Below are 17,699 nucleotides of genomic sequence, written 5' to 3'. Positions count from 1 at the left end.
TTTGAAGCATGCTCTGGTTTGCAACAGCCATGTGGCAATAAGGTTTGTCCTACTGAGGAAGTTAGTAAGGAAGAAACATCACTGTGCAGGCCGGATTGCTGTTCATGTGAACTTGTGATAATCCATGTGACCATTTTATTCTGCCTCCATTTGGATGGTGGACCATGGTAATGATCTGTGCAGAAATCTCCACTTTATATCTTTCTTACCGTCACACTCGCAATCAGGACCTTACATTGAATCATGCTACTTTATGATAGCAGAGAGAGGACTTTGTGGTTTGGGCCTCGCACATCGATTACAACTTTCAAAACATGTGCTGTCCACTTAACACTCGTTTTTGCCTTTTCTTTTATTTAGTTATTTGATACATCACTCTGAAGGTGGTTTACTCTCTTTATCCCAACTGCCATTAGATTCTTCTCTCATTGGCCCAGACAACGGGGTCGAAGATATTCCTCGGGAATGCGGCATTGTGGTACAGTTATCGAACAACAGCAAAGTAGAAGGTCATGGAGGACAGGGAGGGGTTTCGATCGGAGATGGCCCTCTCATCTCCACAGACAACGTTTCGCCCAAACAGGGCAGCACTGGTGAGCACTAGGTCATCAGTCCAAGGATATTTCCATTGTGGAATAATTTATTGCAATAATGTATTTGTACAACAGGCTCATTATTGACCCTTCAAAGACTGCAGGTTAAAACTGTTGTGACTTACCTCTCACGGAGCACATCAAGTGTACAGGCGTTGCTTATAAGCTGTACAATCAATATGTAAATTGTGAATGTTATTTGTGATGGCATCCTTGCTCCAGCATGAAAGCTAACAATAGCAACATTTAACAAGCTCACTTTGTGGGTTAGGCTCTGTATCATTTTCATTAAATACTGTACATCAAGAATACAATTTGTCGCTGTCCTTGTGCTGATATTACACCTCCCAATCCCCAGGAGTACCTTTTGCTGCAACTTCTCATCCGCTCCCACCTCTTCTTTATCTGTGTGTTGTACCCTCTTCCAAAATGTGACAACTCCATCGACATCTCCCTCTCTCAGACAACATGGACCAACTTTTAATCACTCATCCTAACTCTCTCTTCCTCATATGTGGCAATTTCAATCGTTACCATGAAAATTGGCTGCGTGTTGGTACCTCTCTCACCAGCCATGACACATCAGCAAAGGACTTCTGTGACTCCATGGGACTGACTCAATCGGTGAACTTTCCCTCTCGGATGTCTCCCAGTCTCCCAATACAAATCCTCCCTTCTGGACTTGGTGATGACTGACTTTCCCACAAATGTCTCTTGCCGTTCCAATTGGTTCATCTGATCATATGCTTGTGAGGGTAAACATCTCTCTAGAAATTCTCACAGAGAGCTGCCTCAACGCCGACGAATCTGTCAGTTCACACAGGCAGATTGGCAGGGAATGCAAGCAGCCATCTCTCTTCAGGGCTGGTCTCCTATATCTAATGCCTCTGATATTAACTCAGCCTGAGAATTCTTCCACAGAAACCTGCTCTCTCTCATGCACAGATTCATCCCATCTCGTCTTCAGTTATCCTCCCCTTCTTCCCATCGCTTACCTGGTAGAATAAACAGTATACTGCACTGACTAAAGGTATTTTGAACCAATTTCAATGCTTGCTATAAGACAGGGCAGCATATTTTTTTTTTTTTTTTTTTTTTTGTATACAAGATCGAGGCTCGTGAAAGAGCGAACATTAATCACACAGAAAGACAAACCGACACATAAAACATATAACATCGGGAGCGGTAGACAAGATGGGGAGAGAGGGGGAAGGACACAAACACAACATTTGAGAGCAGGGACCGAGAGACATGGAGACATCGAGAGATCTGAGAGAGGGCGAGGGCTTTGGGGGGGGGGGCATGGGAAGGGGGCGGTGGGAGAGGTATAAAACATATGGACACTGCCAGGACTTCCAGGAAAGAAGTTGGAATTTCAAACAAGGTGGATCTGGGGTGAATTAGCGGGGGTAGAAAAGATCAAGTTTTTGGATGGGGGAAGATAAGAGATGGTGGTGAACAGCTGTTTTAAAGACCTGGAGGGAGGAGTGGGATTGAAGGGAGTGAGGGAGTTTGTTCCAGAGGCGGGAGAAAAGAGGAATGAAAGAGTGAAGGTGAGCAGAGAGCCGAGATTTCGGCAGTTTAACCATCAGAGGGTTGCTGGCAGATCTTGTGCGACCTGTAGGAATATTTGGGGGACAGAGCACAGAGAGAGCTGGGGGTGCAAGGCCGGAGAGGAGTCGGTAGAAGACAGAAAGACCACCTACCTGCCTGCGGTGAGTGAGTGAAAGGCCCTCAGAGATAGCTTCCTCGCGGGAGATTCCAATAATTCTGAAAGCTTTGGTTTCAACAGCGTGAAGCCGAGCTAGGTGTGAGGCAGGAGCACCGGCCCATAGGGGAGAACAGTATTCCATTGAGCTGCGGATGAAAGCCTTGTATGTGGTGAGGAGCTCAGGTGTGCCGAGGAAGGACTTCGCACGACGGAGGATGCCCAGTCGGCGACTGGCTTTGGAGGCCAGCTTGGAAATGTGGTTTTCCCAAGAAAGATCATGGCAGATAGTGAGACCCAAAATCTTGAGCGACAGAACTTCTTGGAGAGGATTGTTGAGAAAGTAGATGGGAGGGTTGTCCAGTCGATCTTTTCGGAGAGACATAGTAAGAGTGTGAGATTTGTCAAGATTGAAAGACATGTTCCACTTGTTTGACCAGTCTGATTTTGTCCAGGTCTTCAGAGAGTGAGGAGGCAGCAGACTGCCGATCTGAGGGAAGAGGAATGGAGCGGCAGAGAGTGGAGTCATCAGCAAAGAGATAGAGAGGATTTTCGAGAGAGTCAGAGAGATCATTGATGAAGACCAGAAAAAGCACGGGGCCCAGAACACTGCCTTGGGGAACTCCAGCCTGAACAGGAAGAGGAGATGAGAGAAACCCATTCAGGGCCACACGTTGACGACGACTAGAGAGGAGGTCCGCCAGCCATGCGTGGAGATTTCCATGGATACCAAAGGAGGAGAGTTTGGTGAGCAGAGCGGGGTGCCAGACCGTGTCGAAGGCACGTGATATGTCGAGGGAGACAGTTCTAATTTCCTGTTTGGCATTGAGGACCTCCATCCATTGTTGAGACAGCAGAAGCAGCATGTCCAGAGTAGAGTGACCTGGTCTGAAACCAAATTGATGATCAGAGATCAAGCCATTGGAGAAGAGGAAAGATTTCATATCCGAAGCAATGATGGATTCCATGACTTTGCTGATAATTGGGAGAAGGCTGATTGGTCTGTAGTTGCTAGGATCTGTTTTTGCACCTTTTTTGTGCAAAGCGGTGATGTTGGCTGATTTCCAAGCAGATGGCAGTTGACCTTGAGCAAAAGAGAGGGTGAAGAGAACAGAGAGAGGGTGAGATAGAGCAGCAGAGCAGGATTTTAGGACCCGTGGGCTGATGCCGTCGGGTCCAGTTGCAGAATCAGAGTCGAGGGTTGACAGAAACTTTTCCACCTTGTCAGGAGGAAAGGACACGGAGTCCAGGAGCAGCAGGGTACGACTGGGTATGGTGGGTACAGAGAGGGATGGGTTTGGGACACAAGATTTAGAGGCAAACACAGAGTTGAGGCATTCAGCTTTTTCACGTGCGGAGTCAGCTGTGTAGCCGTTTGAGGTAAGGGAGGGGATGGAGGGGGAACAAACACCAGAAACGGATTTGACCAGACGCCACCAGGATTTGGAAGAGGGAGACAGATAAGAGAGTTCGGTCTTGAGAACGGAGAGATATTGTTTCCTGGCTCTCCTGAGGGTGGACACACACTTGTTTCGGGCTTTGTGAAAGGAAATGAGATTTCCTTCCGTTGGATTTGCTTTCCAGGAGACGAAGGCAAGTTGTTTCTGGGCAACAGCCTCACCACAAGATGCCGTGTACCATGGACGGGAGGAAGGGTATGACAACTGAAGACGAGATGGGATAAATCTGTGCATGAGAGAGAGCAATTTACTTTGGAAGAATTCCCAGGATGAGTTGATGTCAGAGGTGGTAGAGATGGGAGACCAGTCCAGATGATTGATGGCTGCTTGAAGACCGTGCCAGTTGGCCTGAGTGAAATGCCAGACTCGTCGACGCTGAGCAGGCTCCCTGAGGATGGTCAGAGAGATGTCCACTTTAACAAGGACATGATCAGATGATCCGATCGGAGCAGAAGAAGAGCAGCAGACATTTTCAGGGAAGTTAGTCATAACCAAGTCCAGAAGAGAAGATGTTCCGTTGACTGAGATCCGGGTCGGGAAATTGACAGATTGTGTCAGTCCCAGTGAGTCGCAGAAGTCCTTTGCTGAGGAGCCATGGCTGGTGAGAGAGGTACCCACACCCAGCCAACTGGCATGATGACAGTTGAAATCACCACATATGAGGAAGAGAGAGTTGGGATGAGTCGATAGAAGTTGATCCATATCATCAGACAGCGAGATGTAGATGGAGTCATCACTGTTTGGTGGACGGTACAACACACATATGAACAAGAGGTGGGAGCGAAGGGGAAACCGTAGCCAGAGGTATTCCTGGGGGTGAGGTGGAGAGAGTGCAGTGCAGGGCGAGTGAGGAAGAGAGTTTTTGATAAAGATAGCAACCCCGCCTCCAGGACGAGGCTCAGGTCTATCATACCGGAGGAGGGAGTAACCTGGGAGAGATACCAAGGCATCAGAGACATCATGAAGGAGGAAAGTTTCTGTTAAGCAGATCACGTCTGGTTTGACAGAAGCAACCTGTATGGAGAGATCAGTTAAGTTTGAACGAAGGCACCGGATGTTTGAGGTCCATACCGTTAATGAAGAGGAAGGGGGAGCATCAGATACAGAACAGGGGGGAGGAGGGGTAGGGTAAGATGTGGAAGAGGTGGAAGAGGTAGGGAGAGCTGTTGAAGGTGTGTCAGAGATTTCAGAATAGCTCGGAGAAAGGGAAGGATGGGGCGGACAAAAGGTTTGATGGTGATTGGGTGAGCCACAATGAGGTGTTATTTGAGGAGGGGGAAGAGCGAGGCAGAAGGTTGGGGGAGATGGAGGTGAGAGTTTGAAGGGGGAAGAAGCGGGGAGGACACTTTGAGGAGGGGGAGTGATAGGGGGGAAATTGAGAAGCAATGAGGGTGGGGAGATTTGAAGGGGAGGGGTGAGGGGGGAGTTTGGGAGGGAAGGGACAAGGGGAGGGATTTGAAAGGGATGGGATATGGGGGAGACTTGGAGGGGAGGGGTGAGGCAGGAGTTTAGGAGGGGAGGGGCGAGGGGGCGTCTTGGCAGGGAGGGGTGAGGGGGTAGTTTAGGAGGGAGGGGGCAAGGGGGTAGATTTGAAAGGGATGGGTGATGGGGAAGATTTGGAGGGGAGGGGTGATGGGGAAGATTTGGAGGGGAGGGGTTATGGGGAAGATTTGGAGGGGAGGGGTGAGATTGGATTTTTGAAAGTGTACGATTTATGGGAAACGAACATTTATTGCAAAATGAGTTTCTTGTGACCTTCGAGTTAAAAATACGTTTAAGGACGCTGGATGGAGGATGGAGTGCAGGAGAGTTTAGGGAATGTAGAAAAAAGGCACTATAGGAGATGGATATTTTTTTTGGGATGAATTGATTTGGTGAGCAAGTCGAAAGCAGCCTTTTAAAGAAGAAGAAGAAAAAGGTGTTATAAAATATGACGGAATACATAACTTGAGGGGAAAGTGTAAACATTGAAGGTTAATGAGTGAAAACTATCTGGGGAAATGGGGGAGAAACACGTGGTCGAAGAACGAACGAACGAATAAGAATGAATAAACAAATGAGAACAGAGAAGGAAATGTTTTTTTTTTTTTTTTTTTTTTTTTTTTTTTTTTTTGAGTTGAGATTTACACAAGGAAGTAGGCTATGGGTGAAAAGACTGGGAATACAGAGAACGAAAGTTATTGGATCACAAAACGATGGACCGCTGAGAGAAAAACAAAGCCTCAAGGTTGTACAGTGCACACTGTACAAGGCCTCAAGACACGACACGAATTAACACGATTTTCAATACAGGTATGAAAGATTTGCACCGAAAAATCTTCGTCGGGACACAATATACGTACAACACCATAAATAAATACAGTTTTAACGAAAATACAAATGGGAACAATCACTTAACTTCGATTTCAAATCGTTCGCGACGCGGCAAAGGCCTTGCTCGCGACACGGCAAACAGACGATCAATTTATGAAAGATAAACACCGAGAAACAACCAAAGTTGCACACAATAACTTCACACACCGAAAGATAAATACAGTTTCGACAAAATACAATTGTGAATAGACTTAACTTCGAAAAACGTGGAGACCGTGTGGAGCTTCGAAAATCCCTCCCACCGTCTCCGAGATCTCGCGAGATCTCGCGAGAGCATATAGAATCATACTAAAATAATCATAAGACTTGAAACAAACAAACAAAAAAATACCTATTTTTGGGGGCAACTGCCCCTCTCCCCCCCCCCCCCCCCCCTCCGACCCATCCTATGTACCTCCTCAGACCGCATTTTTTGCAATGCCTTGAACAAACATTGGTACATCACTGATGATGAAGGTTATGGTGAAGTTTCATCAAAATTGTGTGTGTAGGTTCAGAGAAGAAAGCAAATACCTATTTGTGGGGAGAAACCCCCGCGTTGACCCCCAAAGGGGCATTTTTTTAATGTCGTGAACAAACTTTGCTACAGCACGGGTGGTGAAGTTTCATCAACATTGTGTGTGTAGGTTCAGAAAAGAAAGCAAATACCTATTTTGGGGGCAACCCCCCCCCCCCCCCCCATAAACCCCCAAAGGGGCAGATTATTTAAATGCCATGAACAAACTTTGGTGCAGCATGGGTGGTGAAGGTTTTGGTGAAGTTTCATCGAAATCGTGTGTGCAGTTTCAGAGAAGGAAGCAAATACCTACTTTGGGGGGGAACCCTCCCGCCCCCCACCCCACCGTAGACCCCCAAAGGGCCAGATTTTTTTTTAATGCTGTGAACAAACTTTGGTACAGCACGGGTGGTGAACGTTGTGGTGAAGTTTCATTGAAATTGTGTGTGTATAGTTTCAGAGAAGGAAGCAAATAACTATTTTGGGGGGGTCAAACCCGAACCCACTTTGAGCCACTCAGACTTAGATTTTCTTGGTGCCGTGAACAAACTTCGGTACATCATGGGGGATGAAGGTTGTGGTCAAGTTTCATCGAAATAGTGTGTGTAGTTTCAGAGGAAAAAGCAAATTCCTATTTTTGGGGGTCAAACCTGGATCCATGTTGAGCCCGGTAAACCCCCTTAGACCTTGAATTTTTTAATGCTGTGAACAAACATTAGTCACACCACAACGAATATCATTTGTGCCAAGTTTGGTCACAATCTCTTCAGTGGTTTCGGAGAAGAAGTTGCAAGTGTTTACGGACAGACGGACTGACGGACGGACGATGGGCCATCGCATAAGCTCCCTGAACGTCGTTCCAGGTGAGCTAAGATGTGCAAAAACGAACCTCTCTAAGTACAGACATATTAGCTTACTTCCATTTATCAGCAAGGTCATGGAATCCTTCAACGCAGAAGATATGAAATCCTTCCTTTTCTCCAACGACCTAATTTCAGATAACCAATTTGGATTCAGACGTGGTCACTCTATCTTAGACGTGCTGCTTCTACTCTCCCAACAATGGATGGAAGCCCTCAATGTCAGACATAAGATCAGGGCTGTCTCTCTGGACATATCTCGAGCTTTTGATACAATCTGGCACCCCGCCTTGCTCTCCAAACTCTCTGCTCTATGGCATCCAAGGCCAACTCCACTCTTGGGTTATTGACTTGCTCTACTCTCATAGCTAACGTGTGGCTCTCAACAGAATCCTTTCATCTCCTGTCTGTCAATGCACAAGTTGGTCCAACACATGGAATATGTCTATAAATCCTGATATACACTACATGGGCAAAAGTATGCAGACACCCCTTCTAATTAGTGGATTCGGCTCTTTCAGCCACACTCATTGCTGACAGGTGTATACAATCAAGCACACAGCCATGCGATCTCCATAGACAAACATTGGCAGTGGAATGGGCCGTACTGAAGAGCTCAGTGACGTTCAACATGGCACGGTCATAGGATGCCACCTTTCCAACAAGTCAGTTAGTCAAATTTCTGCCCTGCTAGTGCTACCCCGGTCAACTGTAAGTGCTGTTATTGTGAAATGGAAACATCTAGAGCAACAACAGCTCAGCCGTGAAGTGGTAGGCCACACAAGCTCACAGAACGGGACCGCCGAGTGCTGAAGCGCGTAGCGTGTAAAAATCATCTGTCCTCGGTTGCAGCACTCACTACCGAGTTCCAAACTGCATCTGAAAGCAACCTCAGCACAACAACTGTTCGTCGGGAGCTTCCTGAAATGGGTTTCCATGGCGGAGCAGCCACACACAAGCCTAAGATCACCATGCGCAATGCCAAGTGTCGACTGGAGTGGTGTAAAGCTCGCCGCCATGAGGAATAATGGTCTGGGGCTGTTTTTCATGTTTCGGGCTCGGCCCCTCAGTTCCAGTGAAGGGAAATCTTAACGCTACAGCATACAATGACATTCTAGACGATTGTGTGCTTCCAACTTTATGGCTACAGATTGGGGAAGGCCCTTTCCTGTTTCAGCATGACAATGCCCCGTTAGGGCAGGCCATACTTTTTTTTTTTTGGAAATCAATCGAGAGGGGTGTTCATATTACGTATTTTGGTGTGTAGAACACAAATCTGAGGTTTTTTAAAATTCTGATAACCCTAACCTACATCAATTTGCAGTTGATTATTATTAAATTTTTGATTATTTTGCTATTCTTCTGGAAAAAAAGAGACGTTTTTTATTTTGAAGTTAGGGCTTTTATTTTAGTAACTTCCTGTTGGGACAGCAGTTGTAGCCATCTTGTTGCTGAAAGCTCGATGTTGAGGAGGTTGGCAATCCTTATCCATCCGTCTTCTCTTCTCTTCTTATGGCATTGCCAGTAAGTACGTTTTTGAATAGGAACCTGAGGAACAAATAGATAATAATTTTAGATGTAAATTACCTTGTTTTATATTATATTTGTTAATTGATTTGTGTACTTACCTATTGCTAGCCTGAGTTACATGTGAAGGAAATAGTGACCTGTGAAGTGAATATTTTGACGGTTTTCTGTTTATACCTGTGTAATACCTTAATATCTGTCTGTAGTGGATACTTACCTGTGTATTATTGTTTTTATTTCAGTGTGAACTACTAAAAATGGCTCAAGTCAGAACAAGGATGAAATCAAGTTCTCAATTAAGTAATCTTGTTGGCACTGGGCAGGAGCTGTTGGTGTCTGAACTGCCAACTGTGAGGGATATCCTGAGGTATGGCATCTACTTGAGGGAGCAAAGTGAAGATGACAGGAGGAACTACCCAGTGGACCAGCTCGTGTCTGACATCTACCCTGGTCTGATTTGTCAGTGGAGCAAAGCCAATGCTCTTTTCAAGCCTCCTGTTATCAATGAAAATGTGACCATCATGTCCAAGCTCAAGGAGGTCTGGAATCAGGCAGTGAAGTTTTCTCTTGGGAAGGGCAAACTTGATGCCAAAGAGAGGTTCATTGTCAAGTTAGACAAGTTATTTGATATTTTGGCTTGCAAGTGTCAGATTACCAGTTGTGAGGGGGGAGGCTGTGAGGCCGGTGAGGGCTGTGTGATCCAAGCCCACATTAACTGTTCCTGCAGCAGAGAGAAAATTATTCCTGTGAAAGATCTTGCCTACATCAAGGGACAGAAAGAGAAGGCTGGAAGTAAAGGACCCCACCAAATGGGGAGCCCTGATCTGCCAGAGCACAAGAGACAGGTGAGGACATTGGAAAGGCAGGAAAAGAAAAAGAATGCAGAGAAAGGAGAAGGAGCAAGGAGGAAAATGCTGCAGCAGCAGAGAAGGCAGCCAGGAAGGATGTTGAGAGATTTTTGTCAGATGGTGATGAGGATCTGGAATTGGAGAGAAGTGGTGCTGAAGATGAGTTTGTCACTGAAGTTGAGCTCTTCCCTGAAACTGACACTGAGCCTGCAGCTTCAGCAAAGGTCCAGAAAAACTATGATGAGATTCTAAACATTGCCCTTGCTCGTGTAAGGTATGGCATAGGGCTGAGGCCAACTGCAGCGATCGCAACTGCAGATCTGATTGATGCAGGAATCATCACAGAAGACAATACAAGTAAAGTGATTGATAAGAACAAGGTCAATAGAGCACAGGAGAAGTTGATGACAGAGCTGGGGGAAGAGTTTGATGAGAAGTGCAGGGAGGAGGGGGGGATCTCCTGCATCCTCTTTGATGGGCGGATTGACCTGACCAATGTGATGATGGAAGCTGAGGGCAGTGACCAATCTTTTCCTGCAAAGATCAAGGAAGAACACTATAGTGTTGTTAGTGAGCCTGGTAGCTACTATCTGTTCCGCTTTACCCCAGAGAAAGCAACTAAAGAGGAGTCACATGCGGAGCAGATTGCTAAGGTCCTGTTTGCCTGGCTGACAGAGAGGGGTTTTGATCAGACCTTGTGGGTCATTGGAGGAGACTCAACAAATGTCAACACTGGTGTGAAAGCTGGAGTAATGCGGAAGCTGGAGCTGCACCTGGGGAGAAAGCTGGTCTGGTTGGTGTGCAACCTGCACACTGGTGAACTTCCCCTGCGCCATGTCATTGTTCACCTTGATGGCCCTACTCTGTCAGACAACACATTTTCCGGGCCAATAGGAAAGCTCCTTGCTTCTGCTACAGACTTGGATATCAATCCAAACTTCACCCGGATCTTTGTTGGCCCTCCACTGATCAAGCTGTCTGACAAGGCCATTGAAGATCTCTCAACTGATCAACACTATGGCTATAAAATTGTCTGTGCAATCAGGGATGGAGTGCTTCCTGCAAGGCTGGCTCTAGTGGAGATTGGACCAGTAAACCACAGCCGCTGGCTCACCACAGAGAACAGACTTCTCAGGCTCTGGGTGTCAAAGCATGGACTGAAAGGAAAGAACCGGAAGAATCTGCAATTCATTGTGGAATTCATCATTGGAGTGTATTATCCATGTTGGTTCAACGTGAAAGTCAAGCACTCCTGGATCGAAGGGCCTAGGCACATCTTGTTTCAGCTGGACTGCCTCAAGTCCCAGAGGAAGGAGGTGCTGGACCTTGTGATGCTGACTGTGAGAAGATCTGCTTGGTATGCCCACAGTGAAGCCATCCTCCAAACACTGCTGTGCTCTGAGGATCAGAAGGAGAGGACTGAGGGGGTGGAGAGAATCCTGGCCATCAGGGGAGAGGGGGACCCAGACACTCAGCTGGGGTCTCCTCTATCAGGACCAGAAAGACACCTGACATCAACTGTGATGCTTCCAGCATTGGTAACTTGATCAGCTGGTCAGAAGGTGTGTCAGAGCCACCTCTCACCTGCTCCCTAAGCACCTCGGAGGTGAAGAACTTCATCAACACCCCCATGGAGGTGCTCAACTGGCCTTGCCACACACAAAGCATTGAGAGGGTTGTTAAAATGGTGACTGAGGCTTCTGCTAAGTACTTCTCACAGGAAAAGAGGGATGGAGGCATCAGGGCTCAGGGGACCAGCAGGAGGCTGATGTCCAAGAATGAGTCAAAGCAGGACTTGTGCAACCTGGTAAAGTTCAAGAAGTAAGGAGATTGATCTTTGTAATTGTAACCAGTGATATACATGCAGTTCACCTGTTAATAAATATGTACATTTGATTTGGCTGTGTCAATATGAATGATTTCCCTTATATCTTTTAATATCGTATAAAGGGGTTCGAAAGGGTAAAATTGGCAATTTAGAAATACAAATTGATGTAGGTTAGAGTTATCCTATCCAAAAAATAAACTCATATTTGAATTCCCCATAAAAAAACACATAATATAGACACCCCTCATGTTAGGATTTCCTTCAGATTCATTTTGGCACCTGAGTATGACCCGCCCTAATGCCCCGTGCACAAAGCGAAGTCAATACAGAAATGGTTTGTCGAGATCGGTGTGGAAGAACTTGACTGGCCTGCACAGAGCCCTGACCTCAACCCCATCGAACATTTTTTGGATGAATTGGAATGCCGACTGTGAGCCAGGCCTAATCGCCCAACATCAGTGCCCGACCTCACTAATGCTCTTGTGGCTGAATGGAAGCAAATCCCCGCAACAATGTTCCAACATCTAGTGGGGAGCCTTCCCAGAAGGGTGGAGGCTGTTATAGCAGCAAAGGGGGGGACCAACTCCATATTAATGCCCATGATTTTGGAATGAGATGTTTGACGAGCACATACGGGTGTGATGTTCGGGTGTACACATACTTTTGGCCATGTAGTGTATCTCACATCCTGACTGTCTCTTACTTTAAGGACCATCTGGCAATCCTTTCCCCCATTTACTTTCTTAACAATGCTCTTCAGAAAGTTCAGTCACTCAAACTCCCAGGTCTCACTCTGAGTCATGATTTACAGTCCCTTCAGAAAGTATTCACACCTTGACTTTTTTTCACTTTTTGTTGTGTTACAGCCTGAATTGAAAATGGATTATATTGAGATTTTTTTTGTCATTGACATACACATAATACTCCATAATGTCAACGAGGAATTTTTTGTTCAGAAACTTTTACAAAATAATTAAAAATGAAACACAGAAATATCAAATTTACACACGTATTCTCAACCCCCTGAGTCAATACTTTGTAGAAATGCCTTTGGCAGTGATTACAGCTTTGAGTCTTCTTGGGTATGTCTGTATCAGCTTTGCACATTTGGATTTGGATAGTTTCTCACATTCTTCCCTCCACATTTGCTCAAGCTCTGTCTAATTGGATGGGGAGCGTTGGTGAACAGCCATCTTCAGGTCTTTCCACAGATTCTCAATGGGATTCAAGTTTGGGCTTTGTCTGGGCCACTCAAGGACTTTCACTTTCTTCTTCTGAAACTATTCCAGTGTTGCTATGGCTGCATGCTTGGTGTCATTGTCCTGATGGAACGTAAATTTTCATCTCAGTCTCAGGTCTTTTGCACTCTGAAGCAGGTTCTCCTCAAGGATGTGCCTGTATTTGGTTCCATTCATTGTCCCCTCTCTCCTTACAAGTCTCCCAGTCCCTGCTGCTGAAAAGCATCCCCACAGCATGATGCTGCCACCACCTTGCTTCATAGTAGGGATGGTGTTAGATGGGTGAAGAGCTGTGCTTTGTTTCCACAAGATGTAGCACTTTGCATTCAGGCCAAATAGATCCATTTTCGTGTCATCCAACCACAGAATATTTTGCCTTATGCGCTGTCTTTCACGTTCCTTTTTTGCAAACTCCAGGCATGCTGTCATGTGCTTTTTTCCTCAGTAGTGGATTCCGTCTGGCCACTCTCCCATAAAGCATAGATTTGTGAAATGCAGCTGAGACTGTTGTCCTTCTGATAGATTCTCCCATCTCAGCCAAGGAACTCTGTAGTTCTGTCAGAGTGGTCATTGGGTTCTTGGTCACCTCCCTGACCAAGGTCCTTCTTGCTCGGCTGCTCAGTTTGGTCGGACGGCCAGCTCTATGAAGATTCTGGCTAGTTCCATATTCTTTCCATTTCCTATTGATGGAGCTCACTGTGCTAATGGGAACTTTCAACACTTTTCAACACAACAATCTCGAAATTGTTTTATACCTTTCTGCCAAATCTATGCATCCTCATCCAAATACAACAAAATGCCTTACACCTGGCTCAACCTGATGCCATGGAAACGACAGCCTTCAAGATCCTTTTCTCATCGCAAACTGGTGGTCTCTCTGTCTTCTACCGCCTCGTTTCTGGTCTGGCACCCTTTGCTCTTTCTGTGCTTTGTATTCCCCAGGTTTCTGTTGAGCTCACATGGTCCTCCATGAATTCCTTCTGGTGAAACACTCAAAATCTAGAATCACTGCTCAACTCCACTCATTTGTTCCTCTTCCACCCTGCGATGTGTCAGGCATCCTGGGCCAAATTGGCCCAGCGGTGGTCCCAGAGCGTGATGGCGGCCTCTTTTGTGAATGTGAGCCATTGCCTCTCCGTGGAGCACTCGGGCTGCAGTGTGCATGTGGTCCGCCTGGACCTACCATGTCACGTTCCCCCTTCTATGTGTGAAGGCGTTCTCGCGCCACCGCACTACACATGACGTGCTTTGCATTCGTGCTCTCGCAGCAGTTCCCTGCCCATGCACGTGGTCGTGGGCAAAGATGCGATGGTGCGAAGTTCGGGTGCACGCATGTGCCTTGGCCACGACCGACCAGTTGCCTGAGAACCAGTGCAGACGAGGGGATTACGAATGTTTAATTAAAACAGATTATCGCGATGGCTGGTGAGCAAGTGTGAACACGATGTGATTTATGCCCAGTGCGCTGAATGTGAAAGCAAAGAAATGCACATGTGCGCGGGTAAACGACGGGAGTAGGCCCTCTATTTCTGTCGTCAGGAAAGGTACCATCTCAAGCTTTAAAAATGATTTGTCCTTGCTGTTGGTTGACCTTGTTTACTTGACCATTTTTACAAAAACAATAATATTCATGACTGCCTTATTGCTTCAGAGTGCTGTGGATTTTTTAATTGTCTCTCTTTTTTTTTTCCTCTACAGGCTTTGCTGCTTTTGAGGAATTTTTGCAAAGCATTGATGGTCACCCATTAGTTACACAGGAAGACAGCAAAAAATCATTCAGGTGTCCTTTTGAGTCTGCTTTTCTATCATTTAAAATGATTCTTTGTTCCTGTATCTGCCCAGCTCACCTCACCACATATCTGGCCTGAATTGCCCCATTCCTACTTCTCCTGTCTGTCAACTTTTTTATCTATTTGTTATATCTGTTTACGATACCTGATAATGAGAATATAACCTTTTTTATCCCATTCTGTTCTTTCTGCAGTAATAATATCGACTTGCGACGAGTTACGATGTCGACCACATCCCATATGAAAACTGTTATTTCGCCAAGTCAGCGTAGAATGCCAATAGAGCAGCAGCATGAATGCTCACATTCTTTAAAAACTCAAAATCGAGCGATCCGTCGGTCGACACTCGAGCAAGAGTCGATGCGACACACGCGCACCGCAAATGGTGTGAGTCGGGGGAAGGCTGATTGCGAGAGGGTGAAACGAAGAGGCCTTTCTACTACCTATTCACACGGTCGAGGTCTAAATAGTAGAGGGAGAGGGTCATCTCCTAGGACCACTCACCTGGAAAAAACTCTAACAATATCTCCAAATAATAAAGGTGAGTCTTCTAAAACCATTCCTTTAGTGTGAGATGTGTTGGTGTAAAATTGTGCGGAACAACTCATTTAGTTCCATCATGTGCTCATTAAAATGAATGCATGAAAAATGTTACTGGACCCATCATGTCGTATCTCGTGTTACTTACCCAGCACTGCTCTTACCTTATTTTGCTGCATCATCATCAGATCCAAGTGTGCAGAACAATGATTTGGAGCCGACTGTTGTAGATGAGGAGAGCCATCGTCGAACTGATGCACCAAACACGATTCGATCACATTCCACAAGACCGCATCCTATTGCTGTAAGCATGGCTTAGGTATAGCAAAAGTAAACAGCATGTCATTGTGATTTCCTATCCATCATTGTATTCTATCTTGATAATCTCATCCATTAGAATAGAAAACAAGAGAGAGACAGAGACAGAGACAGAGACAGAGACACAGACACAGAGACAGAGAGACAGAGAGACACAGAGACAGAGAGACAGAGAGACAGAGAGACACAGAGACACAGAGACACAGAGACACAGACGCAGAGAGACAGAGACAGACGTTTGCTGTGATAATTAATGTTAGGTGTGTATCACTCTGATTTGCTTCATCTGTTTGATGTCAAGTTATAATAGTGGCACTGCCTGAACAAGGTGCACATCAGTCCCATGTTGCCTTTCTGATACCAGTTCTCTGTTGCATCAGGATGGCTTGGAAATTCACCGTCTGAAACTAAGCAGAGGGATATATCTGGTTCTTCAATCCTTAACCTTTCAACCATCAATTAACCAAACATGATTTGCGCATTTTTCTGCGTGTACAAAATCGATGCTCTTGGAGGAGCTAGAACATTGAACGGATCAGATTGTACCAGAACAAAAACAAGGAAGGTTGAGGGAGAGGGTAGGGGGTGGGAACACACCAACTGCAGGGTTGAGAGACAAAATAGAGGGAGACTTGGAGAAATAATGGATATGGGAACGAATGAGGGCAAGTGGAGGACATGGGGTGACAGCCACAAACTCTGGAAAGAAAAACTGGAAATTTGGAAATGGGGGAGGGGGGGGGGGGGGGGAGGTTGGGATGAATTTGGGTAGAAAAGATAATGGATTTGGATCTGAAAATGTGTTGAAGAGTTGTCTTGAAGCCCTGGAGGGAAGGATAAGATTGAAGGTTTTGATCCCAAGTATCAGGGTTTCACTCATAAAATAGCAAACTTGTATCTTCTTTCTGAATGTGGGGTTCTTATATTTATTTATTTTTATTACAATGTGCAAGTCTCATGAAAGCGCTTGTACGAATATTAAATATCAGAAAAGGATATTGGGAGATGTCAATGGTGTATTGCACAAATGTAGAAGACATTAGGGAATTTTGCCCAAATCAATGCGGTATGTGGGATTTGCACGTACCTGGGTCCATGGGTGGGTTCACTCAGCCTGCCATCCTTCTGAGGCCGGAAAAAATGAGTACCAGCTTACAGGTAACAGGGGCACTGCATCAGCAGCATAACCGCACTTCCAGAAAATGATGCAACCAGCACTTTGTTTTCTTAAGTTTGATTGGTTGACATAAATGGGGAAACAAGTCCGGTGCATTAAAATAATACATCATGGGGGCAGATTTGAAGCAATTGTGAAAATGTGTTTTTGATGCCATTCCTGTGAAAATAGTGGATTCCATGCTCTCGTGACAGCCACGTCTGAATTGATTTTCAAATTGTGAATGAATGTGGGAAAAGCTAAAAATGTTGGACCCTTTCTGTCTCCAGAGTGGACTGAAAACAAATATAGAACGTCTGGCCTCAGTAGAGAACATTTTTCAAATGGAGTTTGACGTGAATGGGGAGACTTTGAAGAGCTATCTTTAAATAGCTAATATAAATCTAATTTAATCTAATATTAATCTAATATTAATCTAATATTAATCTCTTTTAGCTTTCACGAGCCTCGATCCTGTATACAAAAAAAAAAAAAAAAAAATGGTCATACCTCACTTTCTGCTTTGCATAATGAAATGTTGTTAAACATTCAATTGTATCCTCCATCAACCCCTCAATGTGTCGTTCAATTTGGAAACTGCTGTCATAAAGGTCATGTTGATTTTGTCACCAAGGAATGGCAAGTCAGGTGAGCTGTTGTGTTTATTTTATGTTGTAAGTACAGAAGGGTTAAACCCATCGTCACCGGGAATGACATCCTATAACAAGGGAAGGGAATAAGAGTTAAACCTCACAGTGAGTGCGGACTAGCGTCGCATTATTGGGATCCTAGGTGCCGGCTTGGGATCCTAGGATCCTGGGTTCGAATCCCGGTCGATCGCTGAATTAACACCAGGGGGGTTGACTCAGCCTGTCATCCTTCTGAGGTCGGCAAATTGAGTACCAGTTCACTGGTAATTCCCTGTGTGTGTCGCAAGAGGCGACTAACAGGGTTGGTGGCAGGA

General features: G+C 45.6%; 1 protein-coding gene across 1 annotated transcript in view; it reads left to right on the top strand.

Moving 5' to 3' along the window:
- The window catches only part of CEP162 (centrosomal protein 162), a 79,349-nt gene that overhangs the window by 34,425 nt on the left and 27,225 nt on the right, over positions 1–17,699 (top strand). The window contains exons 9-12 of the mRNA XM_068110668.2: positions 417–593; positions 14,630–14,711; positions 14,916–15,262; positions 15,450–15,565. Of these exons, the coding sequence (XP_067966769.2) occupies positions 417–593; positions 14,630–14,711; positions 14,916–15,262; positions 15,450–15,565 (722 nt within the window). The remainder of the gene's footprint in view (positions 1–416; positions 594–14,629; positions 14,712–14,915; positions 15,263–15,449; positions 15,566–17,699) is intronic.

This window comes from Myxine glutinosa, chromosome 3 (assembly GCF_964187855.1).
Source record: "Myxine glutinosa chromosome 3, kmMyxGlut1.1, whole genome shotgun sequence".
NCBI lineage: Eukaryota > Metazoa > Chordata > Myxini > Myxiniformes > Myxinidae > Myxine > Myxine glutinosa.
The sequence above is the reverse complement of the archived record's forward strand: the minus strand, read 5'-3'. Positions and strand labels throughout refer to the sequence as shown.